This window comes from Mus caroli, unplaced genomic scaffold, assembly GCF_978045245.1.
Source record: "Mus caroli unplaced genomic scaffold, Mus_caroli_1 scaffold_14, whole genome shotgun sequence".
In the NCBI taxonomy this organism is placed as follows: domain Eukaryota; kingdom Metazoa; phylum Chordata; class Mammalia; order Rodentia; family Muridae; genus Mus; species Mus caroli.
The window spans coordinates 71207507-71232419 of NW_028227269.1; the positions used below are offsets into that span (position 1 = coordinate 71207507).

A 24913-nucleotide genomic window follows, 5' to 3' on the forward strand; every position below is an offset into this window, starting at 1 on the left:
GAATGGCAGTTTTTAGAATATCCACCATTCTCTACTGTGTTACACCCAGTTTGATGTAACTAACACTGCTCCAGTCTGGCCTCTTCTCCAAGTGCTTGAGTTTTCTGGGGTTTTAAAATTTGACTTAATTTCATGTAGTGCCAGGAACAGACCCCAGCCTCAAGCAGGCAGGACAAGTCCCACCCCAGCCTTGAGCTTTCACTCTCTGATCCTAACCTGAGTTCCTCCCACTACCTCCTGCTTTCTGCAGAGGCTCCTGCTGTGGTTCCCTCCCTTAAGTTTCAGCCTGAACATGGAAGAAACATGGGTGTTGCTTTGTTGTTTTGTTTTTTGTTTTGGTCTTCTAAGAGTTGCAATTATGTGGAAAAGAAAGGGAAGGGGTGTATTAGCAGAAACAGGAGAGAGGTCTTCCTGTGGAGAGACAAGAATGAACAGATGACGGAAGGCAAAATTCTAGCAACAGTGACAAGTTTACATGGGCCAGGAGAGGTTTTGCTGTGTAATGGACACCTACCTCCTCCTTCTCCCCAAAGCTGGGTTGGTGAAGATATCATGGTCAGGATTGTCCCCGACATTTGTGATTGTATTTGAGGGCTCAATGTTTTGTTTGAGGGCTTGTTCAGTTTTATTGTTGTTTGCAAAATCTGAAAAAGAGTCAAAAGGAGAAAGCAAGCCATTCTAAGAAAGCAAGCCATTCTAAGAAATCCCGACTAGTTTTGTGACAGCAACTGGGACTAGAAAATCAAGTTGTCCTGTGTTTGCAAAGAAGCTCTTTCTCCTAACATTCTCTTTTGTACATATGTACAAATACATATGTATATATGGTATATATGTGTATGGCAAAGTTATAAGAATTGAATTTGATCACACTCATAAAGGGGCCTATTATGAAGCATGTCATGGTCTAGGCCAAGTTCTTTCTGTTTCCTATATTGAAAGGAGAACCCACCCCCGACCTCTCTGGATTTTTTTTTTTTTTTTTTTTTTTTGAGACAAGGTTTCTCTGTATAGCCCTGGCTGTCCTGGAACTCACTTTGTAGACCACCTGCCTCTGCCTCCCCAGTGCTGGGATTAAAGGCATGCACCACCAAGCCCAGCTTTGGATTTTTTTTGAAACAGGGTTTCCCTATCTATATAGCTCTGGCTAACCCAAAATTATGTAGACCAGGCTTCCCTCAAATTATGAGGTCCACCTGCCTCATTCTTCTAACAGCTGGGATTGAAGGCCTGCACCACAACATGCAGCTGGAAATTCTCAGTATTTGGTTCTGAATATACTCTGCAAAATGTAGTGACTCAGACTTTATACATCAAAAGGTTGCATTTGTTCAAGTCCTTCAAATGAAATTGTGTGTCTCTGGATTTAATTATTCTAAATTTTAAATGACTTTGCTCTGTAATTACCACTTCACCAGACAATTAAAAAACAAAAACAAACCTGAAAGATTTAAAGTGAATCTACAATGAACAAAAATTCTTCAGATATTTAAGAGATAGTGGCCATATCTACACCCCAAGTTGGTATTTCCTACCCTTTTCATGCCATGATACAACTAGACCATGCCTTCAGGATACAGAAGAGATCCTGGATGAGGTAGCTGGCAGCTAAACTAGGAACCACTCAGGACTTGAGCGTCTTAGTGTTGCTCTACTGTTCCAAGGGCTTAAGGCGTCAATGCTCAGTCACATGTTTTTGCCCATTTGAGGCATACCAGTGCACTCATAAACTGATATATAGTACACATAACCTAACAATACTTCAGTGACAAGACCACAGGTCTGATGTTGTTTGTAAGATTATAAGGGGACACTGAGTGGTGGTGGCGCAAACCTTTAATCCCAGGACTTGGGAGGCAGAGGCAGGCATATCTCTGAGTTCAAGACTAGCCTGGTCTACAGAGTTGAGTTCCAGGATAGCCAGAGCTACACAGAGAAACAGGGTCCCAAAACCATCAACAAGTATAGAGAATCCAGCAATATGGCTGCTTTGGCAAGAGATCACATCCAAAGACCTTCTATATCTATTTGATCCTGCTGGAATGCAGATATGCCCTGGATTACAGTATGATCTGGCTGGAATTAGACACATCCTTAACACTTTGAGTACAGTTCAATACAGTTCAGACAATCCAGTGGAGTTCAGCTGAATGCAGTAGAGTTGAGTTTGTTTGTGGCGCTTGTGCAGAGATGAAGTCAGAATAAGAAAGAGACAGAAGATTATAACAAATTGCCAGTTAGTTTGAGGTTAAGCAGATTAATTCAGTCAGAAACCAAGAGAAGCCGGGTTGAACTAGTAAGCTTGGAAAGAAATTTGGGTCAGAACATCTGAGTTAAACCTCCCTGTCCCCAGCCAGAGTTCAGAAAGAACTCGAAAGAGATTATTGAGTAGTAAGCTTCTAAGACAACAATTATATCAGGTGAATAAAAGATACATTTACAAATGTCTTAGGGTTTTACTGCTGTGTATAGACACCATGACCAACTCACCTCTTATAAGGACAACATTTAATTGGGGCTGGCTTACAAGTTCAGAGGTTCACTCCATTATGAACAAGGTAGGAACATGGCAGCATCCAGACAGGCCTGGTGCAGTAGGAGCTGAGAATTCTACATCTTCATCTGAAGGCTGCTAGCAGAATACTGACTTCCAGGCATCTAGGATGGGGGTCTTAAAGCTCACACCCACAGTGACACACCTACTCCAACAAGGCCACACCTACTCCAGCAAGGGCCACACCTAATAATGTCACTCCCTGAGTCAAGCATATACAAACCATCACAACATATAGGAACAAAAATAACAACAAAAATTATAAAAAGGCTAAAAAATTCATACCATCTCCAACTTTATAGCTGTGATGACATCCTTGTATCACATGACTCCTGTTTGTGATGCTGTTATAAATGTATTGTCCTTTCAGCAATATAAAATAAGTATAGCAATACAATCATGGGCAGTATATAGTAACTGAAAATGGTGATAAAAATTGTTATTACTTTGTATACTTTATGCTGTATTTATTTATATTAACTGTATGCTAACAGTTAATTTGTAAATAATGGTTATGTTTAGCAAACAGCTCCCAACTTCTGTAAGTTTAACTGAGAATGCAGGTTAGCTGTGCACAGCACTGCCTGACAGTAAGACCAGTGTGCTTTAGCTGTGCACAACACTGCCTGAGAGTGTGCTCTAGCCCTCCTTCTTTGCTGTGTGTGTAACTGTTCTGTAGAGTGGTGATCACCACCCAGAGACAGTCCTGGGTCCTAGTCATTGCTTTCTGTGGCCCTGAGTAATTGCTACCTCTCTGGAGATTGGTTTTCTCTTCTGTAAGGGAGGAGTACCACAGTCCTTGGCCTGCTCACACACAGAGTTTGACAGAATTAGGCTGACAGGTTTCTGACTATGCTGATAAGACTTCATTGTGATGGTCATTTATTTCATCACTCCTTTCCAACCAAGCTGTCATTGGTGAGGATGAAAACTGTTGCCACTTCACTTCCAAGGATGTGGTTTAGTTTAGGACCTTGCACAACGCCAGGAATAGATGAGAAACACCAAGGTGAATTGTTTTCAAGGAGTCCCTTAAAATTTGCTAGTAGTAACTAATTAAAAAGTTCCCCAGGGCTGGGAAAATGGCTCAATCTGTAAAGTGCTTGGCTATGCAAGTATGAGGTGCTGATTTCAGATTCACCATATGCATCTAAAAAGCCAGGTGTAATCCTAGTATAGGGGAGATGGAGACAGGAGGCAGCGGATAGAGGCTTCCACACATGCATGTGGCTGCACACCCACATATATGTACATATACATCCACTGCACTCAGTTACCTAGCTACCCCCCCACCCCCTTCTTTACTAAGCTTTCTTCTCACTCTAACATTTGTTTTCAAGTCACCTCCTCCACCATGGCACCTCATTTTATTTATTTACTCTTTGTGAATGTCCCTCATTATAAGGCCAAGTACAGGTTTGTGGGGGCAGGGACCTTTCTTATTGATGTCACTGACCACAGGATCCAGCCCAGTGCCTGGCACACAATGACTATCTGTCAAACAGAGGCACTTATCTGATAAGAGCTAGTGGTCAAGGGGAAACCTTTCACCAGGACTTGGCTGGTAGTGCTCACAGTTCACATGTTTCTCAGGGACCAGGAGGCACAGAGGCAGCAGAAGATGGCTGGCTACCCCGCCCCCCACCTCAGGGGTGATGTCACACAGGGCATTGAGTCTCTAATCATTCTCATTCTTTAACAGTCCTGTAGACAGCTGTTTTTCATTACCATGATATGGTGAGGGGGGAGAGGGAGGGAGGGGATGGGGTGGGGTACCCCATCCCTGAATGAAATCAGTTTAGGGCTATCTCATATGTTCAAGTTCAGGAGAAAGTGGGTAACAGAAACTACATTTTGGATTAAACTATTCAAATCAAGAAAGAGAAAAATGAGGGCAAGAAAGGAAAAGGAAATAAAAGGAATACAGAAGAAAGGGAGAAGAGAGTCAAGAAGAAAGCAGACAAGAGGATACACGAAGTGGCTATGGGAGAAAGAAAAGCCCAAACCAGGTAGTGAAGCAGACAGAGGAAAGGAGAGATGGACCTCTGGCCTACTTGGCTTTGTGCTTGGGTAGTGCTCAGCTTGCTGTGAAAGGATGGTTGGCTGGCTGGGGGAGGGGGCTTCTCAGGCACCCTGGAGGATCATTTACATTCGGGGGAAGCACTCTGAGAGGCCTGGGTTAGGCCATCTCAGGTCTGAGCCTCTGGATGCATCCATCATAGTTATTCAATAAGAAATGTAACTCCCCCAATTTTTTTTTAAAATCAGGATTGTAGAGGAAAGGGAGAGAGTACTGAGTTTAAATATATATAATAGCTCATCTTTAATAATGGAGAGAGTATTGCGTGTACTAGGCTTTAATTTCATATATTAATAGTTTTGGGGTTTTCTTTTTATTTTTTGAGACAGGGTTTCTCTGTATAGCCCAGGCTATCCTGAAGCTCACTCTGTAGACCAGGCTGGCGTCTCCCAGAGATCTGCTGGCCTCTGCCTCCTGAGTGCTTGGATTAAAGGTGTGCGCCAGCACTGGCCTACTTTAATAGTTCATGTTTAGTATTAAGTGTATTGGGCTTTAGCTTCCCTGTGTCTTTGCCTCAAGTCTCTCAGGTCCTAGGCAACAGGAACACAGTAAGTTCAGTACCTTGACACTATACCTTTTGACTTCCCTTTTGTGTGTGTGTGTGTGTGTATGCAGAATATGATGGTTTTAGATATGTAAAAATGATCAAACATTGATATTTAACCAAGACTTCAACAGGGGTTAGAGGATTAATTAAAGTCTTACAGATAAAACCTGAAAAACGGTTATCCCTCTTATTTCCAAAGTCCCTTTCCTCATGGTGGTCGCATCTACAATCCCAGCACTCAGGAGGCTGAGGAAAGTGTGAGTTTCAGGACAGCCAGGGCTATGTGTTTCTGAGGTAATATGTGCATATTGTGTCTAAGTGTTAGAAATTCAGAGACTTAATTTTGGTGACTTGAGACTGGTCATAAAGAAAGAACTAACACCTTGGAAGTAGCAAACAGATAAAGGCTTGGCTGTGCCTTGTCTGAATTTAAGAATGGGATTGAGAGAGGGCTTCCTGCCTAAGAACTTCCTGTAGGAACTGGGCCTGCTCCATCCTTGACTTTTACTTGGCTGTTTATTTTTGAGACCCTGTCTCAACACCACCACCAAAAATTTGATAATAGAAGAGCATATCATAATCAAATAACTTTCATTAGACAATATTAATGTCTAATTCAGAGTTTTTAAAGGTTGAACTTATGGCCCACAAGTTTCCTCATTCACACTACAAAAATGGTGTCCAGAGACACAACTGACTGGTTGTCTGTGATGTACTGGTAAGACTCCTGAAAAAAAATCTCATTATATTTTATATATTCTATACTATATCATTTGTATTTTTTCTTACCTCTTCTGTTATTCAGGTTTTCTTACAAAGATAGGACAGAGAGACTACAGGCGTGTAAACCTAAAATCCCAGACAAAAACCTCCCAGTTTCCTATCCTGTATACTGCCACAGATGACTCAGCTCTTCAGCGAGAAAATGTATTGTTTAAGAAAGAGCACTGCAGACAGGTGTGGTGGTAGGGATGTAGAAGCAGGAGGACCAGTTAAAGTCATCCTCAGTTTCACAAGAGTCAGCCTGGAAAGCCAAGACTCTGTACACACACACACACACACACACAGAGCACTAAATGCTGGCTGTCACAACTTGACTTTTGTGTGCCCATCTTGCAGTAACTTGTTTTAAGTATTAATAGTACTAAGAATTGAGTCAGGTATGGTGGCACATGCTTGTACTATCAGCAATCCAGAGGCAGTCTGGGAGGATCCCTGTATGTTTGAGGCCAGCAAGCGCTACATAGACACCTTGTCTCAAAAACAAAACGAAACAAAACAAGCACATAACAAAAACCCCAACCAGGGCTGAGGACAGAGCTTAATGGTTGAGGACTTGACCTGGTATTAATCCTCAGCATCCCCAATTAACAAAACCTAAACAACATATTGTATATAATTAATTAACCCAATAAAACAGCATTTCATTAAAAGATTTTTGTACCTAATTTATTTCTGCACTTGTGTAGAAAAGAATTAAGAACTGTATAGTGAATTTTATTTTTACTTTATATACCTGGAGGTGTTACATATTCATCGTATTCCCAAAATACTGAGTGATTTGGAGGGTCAGTGAAGATAGCGTCTGCTGGGAACTGGCAGTCTCACATGTGGTTCTGCCATTGATGTCAGGTGTAAAAGTGAAGGGAATCATCTTCCAAAAGTCGTGGTGAAAATATCAGAAATGGTTACCACAACATCCAAAATAGAGAAATAGTTTGCGGGATGACAGCCAGCGAAAAGCAGGTTGCATTTGATCTAAGAGTCAAGACAATGGAGTGGTTTATAAGAGACACAAAGTAGCGGGGTGGCAAACTGCAGTAAGCACCAGAGAAAAGGGGAAGGCCTTACTGAAATTCATCTTGTTACTGGCCTGAACTCAATTTGGCTAATAGTTTTAGTATTTTTTTTAAAAAAAGCATTCGCCTATTTCAGCGGAATATATGCTTTTTCTTTGTATTATACCAGAATCTCTCTTAAACTTCTATTCCTGCGAATTTGGTGTAAGGGTTAAGCCGGTGACTGAGAAGCTGGGAAGGCACCCCCAGCCAATGGGAACTCATACTGGTGATGTACTGCTTTCCAGCTCTGATTCATTGGCTGCCTAGGGTTTGTCATTCTATCCCGGCGTCAGCAAGCAGCGTGGGTCGGGTTTTCTGTGGTTGAGCTAGCTAAACTGGATTTTGGCCGCCTGCACGTGCAGTCGCAGTTACCTTTTGCTCATCTCTAACTCTCCGTGAAAGCAGCTGTCAAGTTTCTGATTATCCTCTAGATTTTGAAAAACCCTCGGTTCCATTAGCCCCACTCTGGAGATCTTTGGAGGTGCCCGTTGAGCCCGAATCACGTGACCCCGTAACGTGCACATAAATACAATTCGGAATCCCTGCAGCGACTCCGGGACTACCCGCGAGAAGCTCTAGCTAGGCACGTGTCCCAAGGCGTGAACCGGTTGCACACGCACGTCTGCGGTATGGCCGCGGCATTCGTGTGCGCCTCGCCGGGTAGAAGGGGCAGGCTGAGTCCCCTGCGCCGGGCGCTAACCGAGACTACACCTGGAGACCGGCGTCCGTAGGCAGGTGTAAGAGTCGGGTGCGGACGACGCCGACGGCCGGGTTTGGAGGGGCCCTCCGCGCCCTAGCGCGAAGGCCGCGCGCCTGGCTCGCACCCAGGACGTCCACGCTCCCCTAGGGATCCGCCAGTGCCGGCGGCCTCCCGGCAGCGACCTGAGGAGCAGCGCAGGGCAGTGACGTCACCGGCGCCCCTCCCCCGCCCAAGCCGCAGTTCCGGCCCTCCCACATCCGGGTCTCTCCAGCCCATGGGCCGCGCCGCAGCTGCAGGGCCGGGGGTGGGGGAAACGGCGGCGCGGGGCGGGGCGGGGCCGGGCCAGGGGCTGCGCTGTCGAGAGCGCGCGTGCGCGGGGCCGCGCTAGAGGCGGCGGCGGCGGCGGTGGCGGCGCTAGGGGCGGGAGCGCGCGCAGGAGCTAGAACGCCGTGGTCTCCGCGCCGGCCGGGTCCGCAGCTCGGGATCGGGTGGCTGGGGCGGGGGGAGGGGGGCCCAGGCAGGTGGGGCGGAAAGCGATGAGTCCTCGGCGCCTCCTCCGCCTCCCGCGGGCCCCGCTCTCTGCCTCCCGCTCCGACGCCCGGATGATCTGAGCCGCGAGGGCTCCGAGAGCCCGGGGCCCGGACCCAGCCCGGCTCCTCCCCTCCTCCGCCCGGGCCCGGCCGCCGTCGCGGGACGCTGTGCCCGGCCGCCGTCGCCACCGCCGCCCCGGCCGACCGAGGGACCCGCCCGCCCGCGGCTGCTCCGGGTAAGCACGGCGTGAGGGCGAGGACGAGGGCGAGGGCGGGCGGGTGGAGGGCCTGTGCGGCGGCAGCCAGGCCTGGGGCCTGTAAACAAGCCGGGCGTCTGCCCGGGCGATCCCGGGAGGAGACGCGACAACTCCACCCCCTGGGCGGCCTCCTCCCCAAGCCCGCGCCGGTCGGCGAGGGGTTAACGCGCGGCGGGGGCGGAGGCGGGGTGTGTGCGGCCGCAGGGAGGGGGCGCGACCCTCGGCCGGGCGGGGCGGACACCGGCAGCCGCGGAACTTTCGGGGAGCCTGCAGCGGGGTCTCCCCTTGAAGCAGACCAGCCCGTGAGTTCCCTGGATTTGGAGACTCACCCGCTGGGTTGAAAGTGAGGCCCCCAACTCAGTAGTGATGCCTCCATTTCATTCATTATTCAGGCTTGGAGCAAACCCATTGAAGTAAACTACAGGTTTTGCATCATTTTGGCCTGATATATTGGAGGAAAGTTCTTTATGTTAGAGTTTAGTTTAGGCTTGGCTCCCTTCTGCTTGTAGGTTGTAAATACACTCGGATCCTCTTGAAAGACAGCTGGCTGTGGAGAGCCTTCTGCCAACTGGAGTTTTAGATCTTTTGCAAATTTCATCATCCGAAGTGTTTTTCTCTTTTCTCAAACATTACTCGATACTTAGAAATCCACAAAGGTCAGAGTCTAAGCAATCTACGATGCCGCCCCCACCCCAAGTTTCCTGCTAGTTGGAATAATGCTCCTGGTATATTTTTAACCGCGCTGTTAGAGTATAAGGAGATGGGCATTGTTTGAGAAGAATAAATGATTTTGACGTTATGGAAATGAGTAGTTTTCCACGGTTCAGAGAAAAAAAAAAAAACAAAAACAATCTTTTCAAACCCGGGCTTTCAGATTTCAGACTACTTCTGGATGGAGGAGAAGCCTGCTGAAGAATCATAGAACTTAAATGGTTTTCTGGGCCTTAGGATTTTAGGGTTTCTGAGGGTTCACTCCATAGTGCTTAGTGCTCACCTCCCTTTAACCTTTTCTGTATTCTGGGCCTTTGCCAAAGATTATTTCTGTAGTTACAGATGAGGAAACTAAGGACCAGAAAGATAGTGAGCACACACCCACACACTTATCTTCAATACTGCCTTTATTGCTTGCCTTAATGTCTGCTTGACCGTTTAATAATTTGAAGCACAAAGCAGATCATCTTCCCAGTGCTACAGTTCTTCTGGTCTGCATTTTTTGTGTTTGTTTGTTTTGCATTGCTGGGGATAGATTTAGCTCAGGGCCTCTTGAATGGTGCAAGACCAAGTTCTCCTCATTTTTCTGTCTTGTATATACCTGATTAAACATTCAGCTATGTTGGGATGACTGCTTTTAACCTGGAAGTTTACAGCAGTAATACCTTGAAATTATAATGAAGTATATGTGCAAGTTTCTTCAAACATTTGTATCAATACTAAACACTTTTACATCTGGGGAGTAATTATGATGGTGGTATCAAATATTAAAATGGATAATGTTTTATATTAGTTGTAATATATGTTTGAAAAATAGTAAAATTGGCCACTGGAAGCATCAAGTTGCTTCTTGCAGGGTTTGTGTCTCTATTTTTCACATGGAATGAATGACTACATTTCAGTATGAAGGGCTGCAGTGATCAACCATAATTATAGTATAACCTGTTGTAAGGAATGGTGCTCTGCCAGAAATGTGCTCGCTCGAAAATATCTGTTTCCAGGGACTAGGCATTTAACCCTTTGCGCTTGGGAATCAGTAATGCCAAGGGGTAGATTACATCATCACACGTATATTTATTATTGTTCTTTTGCCATTCTGTGACTGTTGCACATACCTTTAACAAATACCTACCAGGTAGACCTGCTACTTAGATGTTTTACCATTCTGAAGTTTATTTTTCTTTCTGGGCTCTGTTCTATTGAGTTTGTGGCTGTGCTTTAAGGAAGCTTCCTGTAGTGGCCTTCACTGATCTTTCTTTCTCTTGCCATTGGTAAGCCTAGAAGAACTCCTGGGACATCTGTGGGGACAGCATGCACCTGAGACAGCATGTTTGAAGAAGCTGGGGTCCTCAGTGGTTGGATATGATGGGCATTATAAGAATACATTGTGAGCGTCTTTGTGTCTGTCTGTGTCCTTGTGTCTGTGTGTATTTTGGTTCAAGCCAAGTGTTGTTGATCTTGTCTTACTTAAACTTTTGTTTGGAAATTCACCTAATACCTAGTTGTCATCTTCCCCACCCCCCTACCAAAATGTATAGCAGCCGCTTTTGTTGCCTGGTAAATATTGCTAAGTGCTTACTAAATGTCTGCATCTTTCTAATTTTTTCAAACCTCACCTTGGCTGTTTACTATATGGCCAGTAGAATGTATTGCTGTTCTTAGTCTATACTGGTTCAAAAATAATTCTGATATATATTTGATGTTCCTTTCAAACCATCATCTATTGTCTGAGTAATACCCGTGAGTGCTTTTCATCTTTAATCAAATCAGAAGACAGACAAAACTCAAGGGGAGTTGACACAGATAAACTAAGCCTTGGCTCTGTGACATGCGGGATGGCCCTCAGGAGAGCAGAAAGGCACATAATGTGCGGCTGTTAGATTTCCTGTATTGTCATGCTTTCTTCAGATAACACATACTTAACAGTTCAGTGGCCTCATGTGTTATTTTGTTGTTTTTAGCAAGAATGTATGTGGTTTTAGGCATGTTATAAACCATTCTCATATAAGAAGCTTGGATTAGTGTATAAAGAAAGGCTGACTATATTCTTTATATTTTTCTTCCTTCATGCTTTCTAATGTTTCACGTTCTGCATATTATGTGACATCTAAAATTATTCATTTATCTATCTATCTATCTATTTATTTATTTATCTATTTTGAGTTTTTTTCGAGACAAGGTTTCTCTGTGTAGCCAGGACTGTCCTGGAAATCATTTTGTAGACCTGGCTGGCCTCAAACTCAGAAATCCACCTGCCTCTGCCTCCTGAGTGCTGGGATTAAAGGCGTGCACCACCACGCCCAACTCTTCATTTTTTGGGACAGGGTCTTACTACATAGCCTTGGCTGGCTTAGGATTCGCTATGTAGACAGGCTGGCCTTAAGCTCACAGAGGTTCATCTGATGCTTGTTTCCCAGTGCTGGGATGGAAGGCACACGCCACCACACTCAGCTATAAGTAACACCTTTTTGCTTCATTATGTGTTTACAGAATGAATGAATGAATGAATGAATGAAAAAATATATATATATGATGATTGTAATCTTTATATTACCTGTCTGAATACTACAAAGGCAAGAAGAGCCAGCGAAAGTATTGAGTGTGATAAGCTCTATCTACTTTTACATAAACATTTAAAAAAAAAATAATTTATTTTATGTATATAAGCACACTGTAGCTGTCCTCAGACACACCAGAAGATGGCATCAGATCCCATTACAGATGGTTGTGGTTGCTGGGAATTGAACTCTTTTTTTTTTTTTTTCACAAGAGCGAGCAGTTAACTGCTGAACTCTCTCTCCAGCCCATGACTTGACAAATGTTACAAGAAACTAAGAAGTGCAAATTTATATACGTTGAAAAAATTGAACTGTAGGGCTAGAGATGTACCTGGCTAAGAACATTTGCTGGGTTTTTTTCTTTTTTTTTTTTTTTCCAGTAAAGAACTGAGATTTGATTTCCAGCACCCATATTGTGGCTCATAACCATCAGTTCCCCCAGTTCCAGGGAATCTGATGCCTTCTGATCTCCACAAGCTGTGGTATATAGACACATGTAGGCAAATACGTACATAAGTACATACAAAATAAAGTAAATTAGACTGTAGATAACTGTGTTCTTAATATCAATATTTTTTTAAAGGTTTCACTTTGTTTTTTATTTTAAGATTTATTTATTATACACTGTATAATTTATTGTACACAGTAGCTGTCTTCAGAAACTCCAGAGGAGAGCACCAGATCTCATTACGGGTGGTTGTGAGCCACCATGTGGTTGCTGGGATTTGAACTCAGGACCTTCAGAAGAGCAGTCAGTGAGCTGAGCCAACTCTCCAGCTCAATATCAATATTTTAAGCACTGAGTGAGTGATAAGGAAGGAACTCCAGTTTTCATAATCATTAATGTTTTTATTTACAACCCATTGATTTAAGTGTATTTGGTATTAATATTTAGGATCTGAATTAAAATTCATTAGTTTTTGGTGGCAGGTAATGATTTGAAAATCATGACACAAATTATTATTTTATTTATCTTCAGGATAAAAAAAGGAAGAAATAAAAATTATTACCCCACAGTGGTGGTGCATTCCTTTATAGGCAGATCTCTGTTAGTTCAAGGCCATCCTCATCTACAGAGTTAGGCTACACAGAGAAACCTTGGCTCGAAAAAGACAAAAAGCCCCTATACTTTATTGACTGTATTTGTGTAAAGCTTTCATTTTTTTCACAACAGCCTTCTGAAATAGATGATGTTCCTTTCTCTGACAATTAGTTTTCCACCTCTTGCTTCAATCAACCTAAAGTTAAACTTTTTAAAAACTGCCTATGTTTCTAAACATTTATAGATTTTCTTGTATTTATTCTCTAAACCATATAGTTCAATTTACACAGTATTTCTATTATATTTGATATTAAAGTGATCTAAAGGTGATTTGAAGTGTACATTGGGTGAGATAGGTTATGTACAGCAGCTACACTATTTTAAATGAGAGACATGTGGAATCATACACAAGTCCCTTGTTAGCAGCCATTGGATAGCTATATATGGGCTTAGTGAACCTAAATGACATTGCAGAATCATGTCAATAGATTTAAAAATAGTCTTTAAAAGGTCCTGAGTGGATTCTTTCAATTAAAAGAGCCTTGTTCCTGGAACCAGAATTTTCAAAGCTCGCTGTTAGGGTTTCTGAACGGTAGCTCTCTGCAGTCGAAATGCACGCCTGTAAGTGTACATAGTTGTCTTCATCTGCAAGAATCTGTAGAAGTTCTGCCTCCCAGCCCCATGCTCCGAGAAATAAGACCCAGACTCAAAATATATTTACAGATATCTTGGCCATATAGCTAGGCTCTACTCAGGCTAGATCATAACTAAAATATCCCATTTATTTAATCTACCTTCTGTCATGTGACTGCTTACCTGTGCTCAGGTACCATGCCTTCCATCTCTTCACAGCTTCTCAGGTCAATCTCAAGCACCTGGATCTATCCCAGAATTCTTTCTGCCTCCCAGATGTCCCACCTGCCTGTCTAAGCTATATATAGGTCATAGGCTTTTTAACTGACAGGTGATGCATCCATACAGTAAACAAGGTTTTCCTTGTGTATTGAAGGATATTCAAAAAGGATTATGATGATGCTTTTTTCCCCCCCATTTTTAGGGCTTTAGAAGTTAAAGCAAAAAAGTTTGTCTTGGCTCACCACCATTGAGATTGAGGCATAGTTTATTCATAAATGGTTGAGGGCCTTAGTGTGGAACCTGAGGACCTGAGTCGATGAGACCAATGCAGCCTCAGAGAAGGATCCATAAAGAAGTATAACACAACTGTCCCTCAAAAGCTAGAACTCAGCCCCTGCTTTCCTACATACCGTCGGTCTTCTTGTCTAATTTACTTGATTTCTCAGTTTTCCTTATCTGTCACATGGAAATGTCTCATGTGAGTGTCTTAAAGATTTGGTAGAAAAATTATATCAAGACTTGTATTGGGCATGGTGGCCCACACAGCATGTGATGTGATCTATTGAGTTTCATGCCAGCCTGGTCTATATAGGGAGCTCAAGGCCTGCCAAGGCTACATACTTAGCAAGACCTTGTCTCAAAAAGAGGGGTGGACCACTTGACATATTTTCCATCAAAAAGAAAGTACTGGGCTGGTGAGATGGCTCAGTGGGTAAGAGCACCCAACTGCTCTTCCGAAGGTCCAGAGTTCAAATCCCAGCAACCACATGGTGGCTCACAACCATCCGTAATGAGATCTGACTCCCTCTTCTGGAGTGTCTGAAGACAGCTACAGTGTACTTACATATAATAAATTTAAAAAAAAATTTTTAAAAAGTACCAAATAAATGGTAGCTATTGTTACTAAGTTTATGGGATCTTAAGATACTTGGGGGCTTGGGGTGTGCTGGAGAGATGGCTCAGGTTAAAAGCACTGACTGCTCTTCCAAAGGTCCTGAGTTCAATTCCCAGCAACCACATGGTGGGTCACAACCATCTGTAATGGGATCCAATGCCCTCTTCTGGTGTGTCTGAAGACAGCTACAGTGTATTCATACACATAGAACAAAATTTAAAAAAAGATACTTGGGGGGAAATGTTGACCAATAGTGAGTAAAAAATTGAGAACAGGTAAAAACTTGGTATATATATAAATATAAAGTTTGCATATGCACAGAATGAAAGTCAAGCAAGAAAAAAATGTAAAAAAGCCAAGAAAATGTATGAATATTTACTTGGCTTTCTGGAGTTGGAAGGGTCACGCCTGGGTTTGGAGTTGGTGATTAGGCAATAGTAGGTGGTAAACTTGGTGATAAAGAAGAGCAGTAATAGAGCAAAGGTGAGATGCGGGCCAGTAAGTAGGGAAGAGTTGACCTGGTATTTTGTAGAGCTAAATTTCATGGTTAGAAAAGAAGAGTAAAGAAACCACATTATTCTACTGTTTTTACAAACTTGCCTTTGTAATGGACATTATGTTTCGTGCTTGTTCTGGGTTGTTTAAGGCTTACTACCTCTACAGAGAGCAGTACCAGTGCTCTTCTACATGGTCTCTCTCCCATTAACCCTACACCACCATTAATCCATTCTGTAAATAGAAAACTCTTGCCTTTGTCCCTTCTGTGCTTAGTCATAGTATACCCTTCCTCTCCAGGGCCTTCCTCATACTGCACTCTCCCTTAAATCAAAGCTCATTTTCAGTTGCATACCTGCATTTTTATGATTTGAAATCCTGTATTTTACTTCTAGGCATGTATGCTAGTCATGCTTAATTCTGAAAGAGGAAGTACAACAACTACTTCCTGGGGCCACCACAGTGCTTATGGATGGTGGACAGGCAGGTATTTGATAAGGATAAGCACGCTGTACCTGGCAGTGGCGTTAACTGCTGTGGGATAGCAGACCTTTGTGTAAGTGTGAAGGTTATATACACCTGAAAGGTGCAGGGTCAGCTTTCTCAAATCATTGTGAGAAGCATTTGGTGGGAGGGCCTCCCCCCCCCCCCCCATGCAGACAAGTGGTGGAGTCGCTCTCCCATACCCTTGGGTTTTCTCCACCAGGGCTAGCTCTGTTGCTGTTGTTGAAAGTCTAGTGGTGGTAGTTTTAGTTTTTTATTACAAAGGGCGTGGCTTCAGTTCTATTGTATCCAGAGTGTGACTCTTGTAGTGAGTTGGAATCTAATATGGCAGTGTATAAAGCATGTGGTGAAAAACATATCTACTTTAGATATGTTTCCTTTAGAACTTTTCACCAGGCAGAGTTATATATATATATGTGTGTGCGTGTGTGCGTGCGTGTGTGTGTGCGTGTGCGCACACACACACACACACAATTCTGGGGCTATAGTACAAAAGAAAGTCCTTGGAAGTTGGGGCCTTGCTTCACTTACTGGAAATAGTTTCTCAGTGTGTGCCTATTTAATCGTTTCATTCTTTTTTGGTTTCTGATCACATGACAACAAACGAAATGTGAGCCAGAAATATGTCAGACTATGAGAAAGTATAGCTCCCGTGCACTTCAGTTTACATTTAGACTGGTACTTTGCATTTATTTGTCATCTCCAGCAGAGATGGGGGAATCATTTTACCCTTGCTATGTATATTTTAATTATTTTAGTGTGTATGAAGTATATGTTCTGTTTCAAAGACTAACATAATTGATTACCAGCTTTGAATTCTTAGTGCTGCTTCCTGTAGTATGACTGGTAGAAACTTTAATCAGATTTGCTATTACATCTATAGGATATGGTTTGCCTTCCATTGTTAACAGAATTCAGAAGTGAAAAATAAGGTAACCATAACTATGTATTTTGTCTTGTTCTTGTTTTCTGTGCAAAAATGTCAGAACTTGCCAGGCTTTAGAAAAGCATCTTTGCAGCCCTCAGAATTGGGGAGAGGGGAAGGGGGGAGGGAGAGGAGTGCCCTGCCCTGGCTTGGAATACATTAGAGGCTTCCCACTGAGGTACAGAAGGCATGGATGTCTTCAAAGTGCTAGCAGCGTTTCCATGATCAGTCAGTCCACAGCTTAGCCTATGTGAGACAGCTCTGTGACGTGTCTGCAAACATGCTTCCTGTGCCATGTGTCATTCAGCATGTATTCAGTTAAAGGACTGCTGGCCCTGCACTGGCTGTGGGCAATAGGAAAGTAGCTCTTGTACAACAGCTTCCATACTGTGTCAGAGAAGCGGCTCCTGCTCCCATAGTTAGTTCTTGTCATGTCTGAATTGCCTTATTCTTGGCTTTTCATAAAAAAAGGTTTTTTTTCAGAGATGTATTATGTATTTAGTGTTCTGCCTGCATATAAGCTTGCATACCAGAGGAGGGCACCAAATCTCATTACAGATGGTTGTGAGCCGCCATGTGGTTGCTGGGAATTGAACTCAGGACCTATGGAAGAGCAGTCAGTGCTCAACCTGTGAGCCATCCCTTCAGCCTCTGAGAAGAATTTTTTTTTTTTTTTTTTTCGAGACAGGGTTTCTCTGTGTAGCCCTGGCTGTCCTGGCACTCACTTTGTAGACCAGGCTGGCCTCGAACTCAGAAATCCGCCTGCCTCTGCCTCCCGAGTGCTGGGATTAAAGGCGTGCGCCACCACGCCCGGCCTGAGAAGAATTTTTAATGACCACATCTCTAGCTCTCTAGTTTGTTCTCCTAGGGTGGGGATCTCACTAGGCTGCCCAGGCTGCTCTAAACAACTGATGTCAGAAGGTACTGCCACCTTCCTCCTCTTCCTCACTTCATATGCATACTGCGGTGCCCGGCTCAGTGTTTTCCTATATGTGACCTAGTTATTTGTGTGGCAATGAAACTGAGTGAACTGTGCATTCTACAGGATAAACAGGATGGAAATGGTGAGGCATGGTTTGCTGGCAGGTCAGCTTCCAGGAGAGTGTCTTCCTGTAGAGCAGATTCACTGCTGACAATGGGAAAGTCAAGATGGCAGCTGCCACTCATTTCCTCCACATGTACCCTATTGGGTGTTGTCCTGTGCTAAATACTGGCCCCAGAGTTGTCTTCATGAATCTTAAATATAAAGAGGCTGCTCTGACAGTGAGTGCCTCTCTGAGACACTCTCCGTCTCCTGAGACAGGGAAAGTGGTGTGGGGACTTGGTGTTCCTTTGGGCCATGTCAGTGAAGTGAGGCTATTCAAATATATGAGGCAGTTGGATGTAAGTTTTTTTCATGTAAGTTTTTATTCCTTTATTCCTTTCCCTGCATCTCTGTGCTACATTGGAAGTCTCTGTGTCAGTGTAATGATTTCATTTGTGCTGTTTGTTTTGGAAGACACATCTCAAGTCTTGTTAGAGCAGCTCCTTTTGGCTGTCTTTCCTAGAGGACACAATTATATGTAAAATATTTAGAATCCCCATGTATTCGTTGTGTTGATGAAGAATGTCTCACCTTAAATGTTAAATAAGTTACATTTCTCCCTTATTTTGACTTAAGTATACAAGGTTTTTAGCAAATGTTTAAGGTGTTCAGTTGAGGGGCTTGTTTTCAGCAAAAGAAGAAAGGGTAGATGAGCCCTTGAAGTCAGCTATTGGATTCCATTCTGAAGCAAGGATTAAAAATTAGAAAACCGGGCTGGTGAGGTGGCTCACTGGTTAAGAGCGCCGGCTGCTCTTCCAAAGGTCCTGAGTTCAAATCCCAGCAACCACATGGTGGCTCACAACCATCCATAACGAAATCTGATGCTCTCTTCTGGAGTGTCTGAAGACAGCTACAGCATACTTACATATAACAAATAAATAAATAAATAAATAAATAAATAAATGGAAAAAAAATAGAAAACCTAGGGATTAGCTATATTTTAAAATTTGTAGTTATTATTCAAAAGTGTGAATTCGAATCTGCAGATGAGGCCACTTGATTAATCAACATTCTTAGAGAAGTTAACAGAGGAAGTAGCTCTATGCCATTTAAGTCAGGACTATAATCCTTAGAGAAAATGTGTCAGGCTCTAATTTTTAGAGTCACTAGAGCCCTTCAACTAAATTTAGCTCAGATATTTTTTCAAGCAGTTATTTGGTATTCTTGTAAAATTTCCTTTAGAAAGTTGTGTGAGACACTTGTAAGCAATTGTGACAGTTACCTTATACACTATGCAATGCAAATCCCAACAGGCCTAGAAGATGGAGATAGCTTTGAACACATTAGGAAACACAGGCGTCAACGCTCTGTAATATGCACGCTGCTGGCACTGAGGCCAGCATCTGGACAAACTGATTGGCTGGAATACTTGTAAATTTTTACCTGGTCTGCAAGAACTAATTAGAAAAATGACCTTTAGCGTAGTAGACCTTTGTCTTATTTTGATTGGTTCAATTAGTTGATTCTAGTTGCATTTTGAGACTTTTAGAGCTTTTACTTGGGGCCATTTTTAATACATGGCTCATTTGTATTAGGATTCTTTGAAGCTTTTTGCTGTTGAAGGAAGGCACAAATATTTAATTGAAAAGCAAACATTAGTTGAGGCTATACAATGAAATACTGGGCAACTGAGAAATTTCCCAGTAATTTCCTTCTCCTTTAGAAAAACAACTACAGATCTTTTCCACAGTAGTATGTCTAGTCTTATGGCCATTTTTTTTTAAAGCCAGTTTATGTAAAATAAAATGCAGAAAAAGTGATAGTCCTTTTTGTTTTTGTTTTTTGTTTTTGTTTTTGTTTTTGTTTTTGTTTTTGTTTTGAGACAGGGTTTCTCTGTAGCCCAGGCTGTCCTGGAACTCACTCTGTAGACCAGGCTGGCCTCGAACTCAGAAACCTGCCTGCTTGGGATTAAAGGCATGTGACACCACTGCCCAGCAATTTTTTTTTTTTTTAAACCATTGAAAACATCATGCTCAAAAGAGAACATGTTTTAGGTAAGATCATCCAAATAACAACTGCTTCTTTCCTGTCTGACTGGAGGGGGGGGGGGAACATGTGCTAATTCAGAGTGTCCAAATTAAATCGAGAATGGAACTTTTCTCTAGCATAACTGAATGTGTACATCGGCCTCTAGGGCTTCTTGATGGTCACTCACTGCCTCGCCTTTTAAAAAAGCTACCATTTTGGTCTTTGTGGGGCTTTTGTCTTGTTTTTCCCCTCCTACGTCTGCTACCCAGGCTTTGCTAAGTTTCACTGAAGTGTTTGTCTCTGTGGCTGTCAGGCGTAGAAAGGCGGACTTGAAAGCAAGATGTAGAGAAGGAGGAGGAGCATTGCTTGCGGTGCGGCAGAGTAGACTGGTAAAGCACAGGATTGCAGTGGCTTTCAGATTGCAGTGACACTGGATTTTGGACAGTAGAATGCAAGCGAGGTTGTTGAAGAGAAGAGCAAAGCTAGGCCATCTGGGGCACACCTATAATCCCAGCACTCAGGAGGCAGAGAGAGGCAAAGGCCAGCCTGGTCTATACCACAGGTTCCAGACTATGCAAGGCTACATAGTGAGACCCTGAGAGAAATGGGGGGAGGTCAGAGGAACACTTGAGACAAAGATGTAGTGTGAAAAGGGGTAAAAAAGAAGGGTGAATTTAAAAAAACTTTGCTGTATGAAACTCAATCAATACTTCAGTGATAAACCAAATAAGTATCTGATACTTAGTTCCCTTAAAATTTCTTTTTCTAAAATCTTGTGTAGAAATTTTGAGGATGAACAGTAGTCTTATCCGAGACATTCAGGTTGGCACCATCGAAGAGTAGTTAAGACATAGTAAACTTGAAATAAGTTCTTGGAAAAGTCTCCCAGAGGGCTCAATAGCATCCTTCTGGGTTCCATATTAGAGGAAGCCTAGTCTGGATGCTGCTGCTCATACTGTGTCGGGAATCTGTCATTAGCCAGCAAAAGAGAGCTAATTAGAAAATGGCTCATTGTGAGAAATAAGGTCTGTATATTTTATGTGTATGAGTGTTTAGTCTGCTTGTATGTCTGTATGTGGGGGGTGTCAGATCTTGGAGTTCAACAGACAGTTGTGAACTGCCATGTGGGTATTGGAACTAAACTTGGGTTCCCTGCAAGAGTACTCAGTTCTCTTGACTACTAAGCCATCTCTCTTAACAAGGGGTCTTAAATGCCCAGATTTCTCTTATTTTCCTAGAGCAAGTGGGGTTTGTTTTTGAGGTTCATCATTTTAACATTTCAAGTTGCCTGATTTAAATTGAGCTTGTAATAGAAACAGATTTATAATGTGTATACTACTTGTTTTAACTTTTAGGATACTTGGTAAAAGACTTCCATATAAGTCCACATTTATGTACAGATTTTTAAGGAAATGATAAAAGTAGGCTTTTAACCCTCTCTCCCGTCAGCTTACAAAACTATTGTTATCATGCAGAATAATGGGTTTTGTTGATATGTTATTATTTCACTTAATATCTCTTACATTTTCCTGCAGATATTTAGTTCTTTGTATCAGAATATTTTGTATATAGTTTTTTTAAGGACAAAGTGGTAGAAATATATTTTCTTAGAGCAAGTGGGGTTCATTTTTTTGAGGTTAATTAACAATTAAAATTGCCTGATTAAAATGGAACCTGTAATGAAAACAGGTTTATAATGTATATACTATTTTTTTAAATAATAAGGCTACGTGCCAGGCGAGGTGGCACATGCCTTTAATCCCAGCACCCGAGAGGCAGAGGCAGAGGCAGATGGATTTCTGGGTTCCAGGCCAGCATGGTCTACAAAGATCTGAAAGAGCCAAGGAAGATAATAGCGTGGGACCTTGAAGAGTTTCTGAAACTCAGTTAAGCCTGGACTCCTGAGCTCTCACAAGAGGGTTTATCATAGGCAAGAAACAGCCGATTAGAAAAGAAATATGTGAGGCAGAATGAGTTCTGGAAGGAGTTTAATACCATTTGCTGATCACCACTCCCATGTCATCTCCATTGCATCTTTTTCATTTCTAGAAAACTGTTTCAGTATGCCTTTTTACAAATGTCAGCATTGTTCAGTGTCTTCCTGTCTTGATGGCTAGGTTCTGATTTGTAGTTAATACAATCTACTTTTTTTTTTACTTTTTTAAACTTGGTTTTTTGAGACAGGGTTTCTCTGTATAGTCCTGGCTGTCCTGGAACTCACTCTGTCTGCCTCTGCCTCCCAAGTGCTGGGATTAAAGGCATGAGCCACCACTGCCTGGCTTACTTTTGACTTTTGATGAAAGACACAACCTTTTATGTATAAGATGCTACACATTTGTGTGGTGTGTATACGTGTGTCCTTTAATAATAATTTTAGTTTTTTCCCTTCTTGGCAGTATAGGTCTTTAGGAAATGATGCAGACTTGTAGGCTGTGAACAATGTTAACTCTGAAGGAAGCTGGGGTTTTTTATTGTATGTGTTCTCTCAGAACCTTGAGCACTTCCTGTTGTCTTTAACAACATTTCCCCGTGCATGTGATGGCGTGTAGAATTGGAGTGTCCACCCAGAAATCTGGATCCCCATCTCAACCTTACCTCTATTTTCCTGTGCCTTCTTGTTTTTGAAATAGTCTTTGACAGCTTGCTTCTGTATTTATATCAGAATTATATTTGTAAATATAGATGTGTTTTGGTTTTATGTTCTTGTAAGAGCCTTACTCCCAATATGCTTTAGTTTTTTATGTACTTCACACCCCCCCCCTTCATTTCTATGGATAACCTTGAGGGAGCTGCCTTAATTAATCATGGCTTGGGAAATTAAAAGTTCTTTGTGTGGTTTAAATTATGCTTTTTAGAGATGTGACTGTAAGCAGTGTGTGTTGCTTCACTGAACTGCAGCTGTTCCTGTGTTAATACTATTCCATATATACTCCATAAACCAGCTCGAGGACAAAATTCATCTAGACATCAGCATTGATGAGCTATGTAAAATGTAAAAATCTGATGGCACTAGTACATTTCTATTTTGCATCCTCCTGCATATAACTCAGATTTGCCATGTTGTGCATTGCTTCCTATGTCTTTAGTAGGTGTTTTCCCTTCACACCCCCACTCTTTCCCTGAGAAATGTCTTGCCTCTTAATTATGTGCACTTCTCTCTGTGAAGTTTCTTTCCACCTTTAGGTTGCTCTCAAAGGCAGATCTGTTCCAGATATCCCCGGTTTTCTAACCATATCTATTTTAATGCTCATCAGAGGCCTCTGCTTTTTTTCTGCAGTGCTAGGAACTAAGCCCAGGACCTGGCTTCCTGTGTCAGTGCTAGTTAGGCAGTGAATCTCACGCTTAAATGTCCTTGAATCTCACCAAACCCCACCATAAACTAAACTAAATAGTGCTGTGCAGAGCAAGCAGGGCTTGACATAAAAGCATTATGTGGTGTCATTTTCTAAGAGCATCGTTTTGCTCACAGTGTTTACGTAAGTCTATTTGGCATAGAGACCTGGGGAGTTGTTGTATTAGACTGTGTCTACAGGCAAACAAATGTAGTTTGATTCAATTTTTTTTTAAAGACTGCCCAAAATGGATAATACTTTGTTATTTAGGGACTACTATGGGGTTTCATAGGGATGTTCAGTATAGTGTAGTATAGTATAGTGTAGTATAGTATAAACAGTGTCCACTTATTTATTCTACCTTTTGATGAGTAGTCAAGTTACTTCCGTGTTTGCTATTACACTTCATATAAGGTCGACAGTAAAGGAGAAGAAGCTTGTTAAAATTCCTAGTCAGTTTGGTTCTTAGTGGATTAAGCCTCCTGACTAGTAGATAATTACATCAGCTTCACCTAGTGACAGGGACAAATTGAGGAATTAGGAATATGTTTTTGCTATAGACTGTGTGTCATACCTACACTAGGTCCTGGACTTGGTTCCTAGCACTGCAAGAAAAAGCAGACAAGTGGTTAAGTGAAAAGCTCTCACTTTAGAGATTGGTTTCATTTTAAAGGACTCAATGTTCACTGTAGCCCTTTGTTTTAAAATGCAGATCAGCTGCTAATACTTGTGATGAGTCTCAGCATGTACCCAAGTAGATGTTAGACCCAGAATCTGAGTGAACTTCCATGGCCAATGGATCTCCTTGCAGCTTACCTCCCTACCCCACCCCTACACCCCTGTTCATTTAATGATTGGACTAAGTAAAATAGTGCTTAGCCATCAATGTATGCAGTAGTCTTATATGAAGACTTTCTGACATGACAGTTACATGGTCAGCTTCCTAGTTTTATATAGCATAGAGTTGCCTACTCCCCTAGGTTTCTGTAAATCTTGCAGACTCTTTAAGATTTCTGAATTGCCTACTTTCATTTTGAGGAATTCATTTAATTGGCAGTTTCTAGGTATATCTGGTAAATAAGTGGGGCACTTGTTTTGAAAGGATAGAGCAAGGTCTCTGGGCAACATCAACATCTATATGTGATCTCTTAGTAGGAATGTAGTAGTAATTAAAGAGTGACATTTTGCCCAGTGCCTCCATTTTGCCAGGGTCTCTGACTGATTTGCAATATCCTTCAGAAGGTCAGTATTGATATATCCATTGTACAGATGGAGAAACTGAGGGATGCTAGTCTGAGTCATCCAAGTCATCGTAATCACGATTCACACATCCAGCTAGCTAGGCAGACCAGCTACGGGAATTAACATCTAGGTGAGGCAAGTTGCTGTTGGCCTTGAGTAGGTAACTTAGTGGCTCAGATTGTTAGTAAGGTAGGGGTATAATATGCCAATATTGGCATAAAGATGTGAAGATGTTAATACATTCATTAAACTGGTAAATAGTGCTTAGTTGGTACCACTCCCCCACATGCATCCGATAAACATGAGGTGTTACTTTGGGGGGAGGGGGTCTTGCTTTTTTAGGACAGGGTTATCTGTGTAACACTCACCGTCCTGGAACCAACTGTAGACTAGGCTGGCCTCGAACTTATAGAGATCCTCCTGCCTCTGCCTCCTGAGTGCTAGGATCAAAGGCATATACCACCACTTGGCACTATTTTACTTCTAAGCCTGTAATAACTCACTAATATCTCATTTAGTTGCTGAGAGGTAAGAGTGTAGGCTGTAGGTTACTTTTTAAGAGAATCCTACTTGCTTTTAAAACCATGTCTTGGGTTGGTTTTCTTTGGACTTGTTGAATATATACTTCAGAGGAAGCAGTTGTTCCTCAAATCCCCATTGTCCCTGAGGGGACAGGCAGACTTGCTCCCCAAACCCATAGTGTCTCCTCTTCCCAGAGAGAGACTAACACTCACGCTAACGTGCTATTGCGTTTCTGCTGTCAGGCTCTGAGTGCTGGAGTGCACAATGACTAAGC

The 24913-nt window shown here is 42.4% G+C and overlaps 1 protein-coding gene across 2 annotated transcripts in view; it reads left to right on the top strand.

Moving 5' to 3' along the window:
* The first annotated feature begins 4300 nt into the window (after positions 1-4300).
* Ppm1a (protein phosphatase, Mg2+/Mn2+ dependent 1A) overlaps positions 4301-24913 on the top strand; it is a 34850-nt gene continuing 14237 nt past the window's right edge. The window contains exon 1 of one of the 2 annotated variants that reach the window (XM_085830450.1): positions 4301-4560. In XM_085830450.1, the coding sequence (XP_085686576.1) occupies positions 4314-4560 (247 nt within the window). In that variant the 5' untranslated portion in view covers positions 4301-4313. Of the gene's footprint in view, positions 4561-8104; positions 8486-24913 lie in introns of those variants that run through there. The other variant, XM_085830451.1, reaches the window with a different exon arrangement.